This window comes from Protopterus annectens, chromosome 5.part1 (assembly GCF_019279795.1).
Source record: "Protopterus annectens isolate FY-2018-M chromosome 5.part1, PAN1.0, whole genome shotgun sequence".
Taxonomy (NCBI): Eukaryota; Metazoa; Chordata; order Ceratodontiformes; family Protopteridae; genus Protopterus; species Protopterus annectens.
Window position 1 is genome coordinate 423,938,972 of NC_056736.1, and position 4,964 is coordinate 423,943,935.

Here is a 4,964-nt window from a genome sequence, read left to right on the forward strand (position 1 = left end):
ATGCGCCATTATACAAAGACATTATTTAAGAAAAGTAAGTATTTTTTTCATAAATAATGTCATTGTATAATAGCAATAACCAACTCCGTGGTTGTGGTATAGTGAAGATTTACCCATGGTTGGCTTTATTTAATCACTCAGGCTTTGGCTTTGTGATTAAACCATGCCAGCTATGGGTAAATCTTCAATATACCACACCACATCATTGGTTATTGCTTAAATATTCGACTTCTGATTAATCATGGTAACGTATTCAGGAACCTATGCTCAGAACTGGGAAAGTATTTGAAGTTGCTTCTATATAAGAAAGTGGTAATGTGTTTCTAAGGTCTGTGAATGAGAAAGAAAAAAAATAAGCTAATGTCATATTTTGAATTTTAAATATTTTAGAAGAAATGTATCTACTTGCTGTACCTGGAGGTCTATTGTGTTGTTTGTAGTCTCCCACTTTGCTTGGTTTACAGATGTGTTCCTTTGATCTGTTTCAAAGGATCTAGCTGTGGAAGGTAGAAGGATCTCTCAAATGAAAATCAGATTAAAAACACTCTGATACTTAGTCCTTGTTTCAAACTTTTTTATTTGCAGATGAGCGCTGAAGCACTCTTGAAAAACTGCATGCTGTTCCGTATATAGTTTATAGATTAGTCTGTATAGTATTAGCTTTGCCTGTGTAAGACTGGCAGTCAGTTTAACTTTTCTAGAAAGGTGCAATGATGTTGTCTTTCAGGAAAAATGGCAAAGAATCTAAAGATAGTGTAATTTGCAATATTTGGATGTTAGTAGCTGAGCTTGCATCAGTCACAGGGTGTGCATTCTCCAATAAATGTATCCCTGTATCTCTAAGTCTTACTTAATTCCTGGCGTTTTTGATTAGAGAAAAAATGATCACCTTATGGCATTCACCAAGAAAAATACTGATGTTGGCTATAGTAGTTTTATTATGTTTAATGACCAGTGAACTTCTTCAGAAACAACTTTGCCATTCATCTCATTCATTAAATACAGTTCAAATTAGCATAATTAATTAATTAATTATTAAACTTGAGTTTACAGATTTAAAGACACACTAAGACATAATAAAAACTTCAATATTACTATATCAAAAAGACATTAATCTTAAAAATAATCACGTAACTAGGAAAACATTTCTAAAAAACATTTCATATTGATGGTCTCGTTGAGACCAGGAAATTTATCTGCTCCCAGATAAATTTGCCAAAAAGATTCTTTACATTCCAACATTAATTTAAGATTTCCACCAAAAATTTGACAATCTACACTATCTAATACTGCAAAATTAAACTTTTTGAAATCACTGCAGCACATCGAATGCTTGGCTAGTGCATTATTAGAATCCTTCTTTTTGATAGCCAATACATGTTCACTAATTCTAATTTTTAAAGTTCTAGTGGTCATACCTATGTAATAACAGGGACATGTTTGACACTGAGCTATGTAAACAATCATGGAACTGTGACAGGTATAATATTCTTTAGACCAATGAGTAGTACGTAAATGTTGGAAGTATATAAAAGATGAATTTGTAACATGTCTACACTGTTTACTACTAAAACAAGAGTATGTGCCTTTAGCCCTAATAACATCTGTATTCTTCTTATTACCAGTATGTTCTTTCCTTTCTAGTATAGTTTTCAAATTAACTACCCTTTTATAGGTAAAAAATGTTTTTTAGAAATGTTTTCCTAGTTACGTGATTATTTTTAAGATTAATGTCTTTTTGATATAGTAATATTGAAGTTTTTATTATGTCTTAGTGTGTCTTTAAATCTGTAAACTCAAGTTTAATAATTAATTAATTAATTATGCTAATTTGAACTGTATTTAATGAATGAGATGAATGGCAAAGTTGTTTCTGAAGAAGTTCACTGGTCATTAAATGTGAATGAAAGCGCTAAAACAACTTGGTGTCTCTTATTGAGCTGTGTTTGGTACTGCAGTTGTGGAACTTGGAATTATTTGGTTTCTGTTCTGCTTCTTTGTTAATTCCTGGCGTCTTTGATTAGAGAAAAAATGATCACCTTATGGCATTCACCAAGAAGAATACTGATGTTGGCTATAGTAGTTTTATTATGTTCTAAACAAGTGGCGTAGAAGACTCTTGTCATACCCTGGTGTATTTGAACATGGTGACTATTTCAGTTAATTTGCCATTTATGGCAGTAGTGGTCCAACTTGACGGGATAAAAACTAGTCTTTTTCAATGTGAAATAACCTAGCCTTGGTGTCACTGAAGTCAACAGTAAGATCATACTTAAGGAGCTTAGGGATCCATGTTAATAACTCTTAGTAATTCATGTGCTAGGGTTTTTGTGACGGCTTTTGCAAACCTGTCTGACAACCAGAAGGCCATGGAGTATGTATGTGCAACAAGCCAGCAGTTACTGGGTTGGTGAATATAATTCATAGGTGACTTCTCACTACAAACTCTTGAAGTACCTTTAACTTTATTGTCTTAGGCTGAGAATGGGATTATTTAACATTGACTTTGAATAATCTACTTTGAGTCACCTGATTTAGTTATAGAGGTTTTCTCTACACAGAATAAAGTTGCTGATAATATATTGGACAAATGAAGTGATTATATTTTATTAAAATTCTTGACTTTCATTTTAATTTTAAATTATTCTTTTTTTTATTTTTCTAGCATGGAAGACATATTCGCACAGATGACTCACAACGAAAGCAGAATGGTTGTGACAGAATTTATACTTGTTGGATTTCCTTACCTTCATCATCACCAGACAGTATTATTTGCTATGTTCTCGATCATCTATCTGTTAATCCTTCTAGGAAATGGTTTCATCCTCTTTGCTGTACTGGTCAGCTCAAAACTCCATAAACCAATGCACTTTTTTATTTGTAATCTGGCTAGTTTAGATATATTGGTGGCTTGTACAATTCTTCCAAAAATGTTAGTATTATTCTTAATCAATGCTAGTAGTATTTCTTTCACAGCATGCTTTGCCCAGTTATACATCCTACATTCTCTTGGAGTCTCAGAGGGTTTCCTTCTAGCAGTCATGGCATATGACCGCTATGTTGCAATTTGTAATCCCTTGCGCTATACAGCCATCATGACAAATCGGCTTAATATCCAGTTGATGTCTGGCTGTTGGATGTTGGGAATGACTGTTGTAGGAATCTGTGTCTTCCCATCAGCCAGTTTTCCTTACTGTGGTTCAAATATAGTCAATCATTGCTTTTGTGATCTCTTGTTCATAGTTAAACTCGCATGCACAGATATTTCTCTCATCACCAGCTTAGTCTTTTCTTTTGTACTTATTTTTGTACTGATACCTTTTGGTATGGTGTTTTTTTCATATGTTAAGATCATTTGCTGTGTGTTAAAGACTGGCTCAGCTGAAGGCCGCCAGAAAGCATTTTCTACGTGCAGTTCACACTTAATGGTAGTTGTCACATATTTTACATCTCTTATTATTACATATGTGTTATGTACAATTGATAATTCTTCTGATGAAATGCATGCCTTGGGCACTATTTTCTTTTCCATTGTAACTCCTACACTAAATCCTGTAATATATGCGCTTAGAAACAAAGAAGTAAAGGATGCTGCAACAAAGTTTGTGAAATCAAAGGCAACTTGTCACAGTACTGGATTTTTTATGTATATATTTAGGTAATTAGTATGCGCTGTATCGTTTGACTTTAAATACCATATGCATTTCAATCCAGTTGTTATCCATCTGCCCATCTTCTGTTTATAAATATGTATTATTTTATTTGTAAAAAATGAAATGTGCACTGTTTAAGTTACCAAGATTAATACATTTTTAGATGAAGTAGATAAAATATTTTCAGCTTTCTAAAAGTACTGAATATTTATGACTTAAGTGTGAAGTATTTAAAATAAGACATAAATGAAGGATACAGTCATGATTTTGTTCATGTCTGTATGCCTGTATAAACAATTTATTTTAGTAAAGAGGGGCTTCATATGGTAGATCATCACTACTGCTATATTTTTATGGTATGTTGGCTTAAAAGATAAACATGCTAGTGGCTAGAGTTCACTGGAATGTAGTTTTGCATAGCGGAAATATTTTTTTCCCAAAATGAGACCACCTTTGACCTTTTGTATAAATAAAGTCAGCCATTAAGTGGATGCTGTAGTTTATAAGTTTTTAGGAAGTATGAGCAATCTGGTTCTTTTACCATGTTTTGATGTAAGATCACACACTTTTACTACTGCTGTGAAAATCATTGTCTCCTGTTAAACAGTTGTATCTACAATGGTACCATAGACAAACCAATTTAGAGAACTAGCTGGCTTACAGTTTTCTCAGTTATGGCTATTTCATTTCTGATTCATGAAATACTGCACTTTTATCTTTGTAATTTTTAGTTTCTGCAGATACCAGGCTGCTAGGATGACATACATCATCATCATCATCATCATACGTCACAACACACATTCACTTTAGTTTTCATCCCAGTGTCTAAAGTAGCATTATATATCTCCTGACTTGTACTGCATACATATGCTAACATACAAATGAGGTTTAAGGATTACAAAGTCTCTGAATAAACTTGTCCTTCATGGTACAAGTTTTTATGGATAATCTTGAACATTGTATGTGCTGACATTCTGTAAACTTATAAGCCAATAATTGCTGATAACCAGAGTGTTACTGGATGTACTGCACATGAACTTACCTGTGATTTAGCAACGTATTTATGCTACATTGTAAAGATGCAGAGTCTGAATTCAATAAAGCCTACACTAAGTGCACACTGTTCTGAGGAACAGATAACACAGATATAACACACACCTTCTTCCTCCTAATTTTAGTTTTCCTACTGATATTTTTGCTCCTTTAAATATTGACAGGGATTCATAAAGGTTACCACAACGTGTAGACTACATGTACACATAGCTTAGTCTTTCTGAGTGACTAGAAAACACAAAAAGGAGATAAGAATTT

At 33.1% G+C, this 4,964-nt stretch overlaps 1 protein-coding gene across 1 annotated transcript; it reads left to right on the forward strand.

Annotated features, from left to right (window-relative positions):
• The first annotated feature begins 2,687 nt into the window (after nt 1-2,687).
• LOC122803181 (olfactory receptor 2AT4-like) lies at nt 2,688-3,662 on the forward strand. Its single transcript, XM_044072794.1, has one exon. It carries the CDS (start codon nt 2,688-2,690, stop codon nt 3,660-3,662), a length of 975 nt encoding a protein of 324 aa, XP_043928729.1.
• The last annotated feature ends 1,302 nt before the right edge of the window (nt 3,663-4,964 follow it).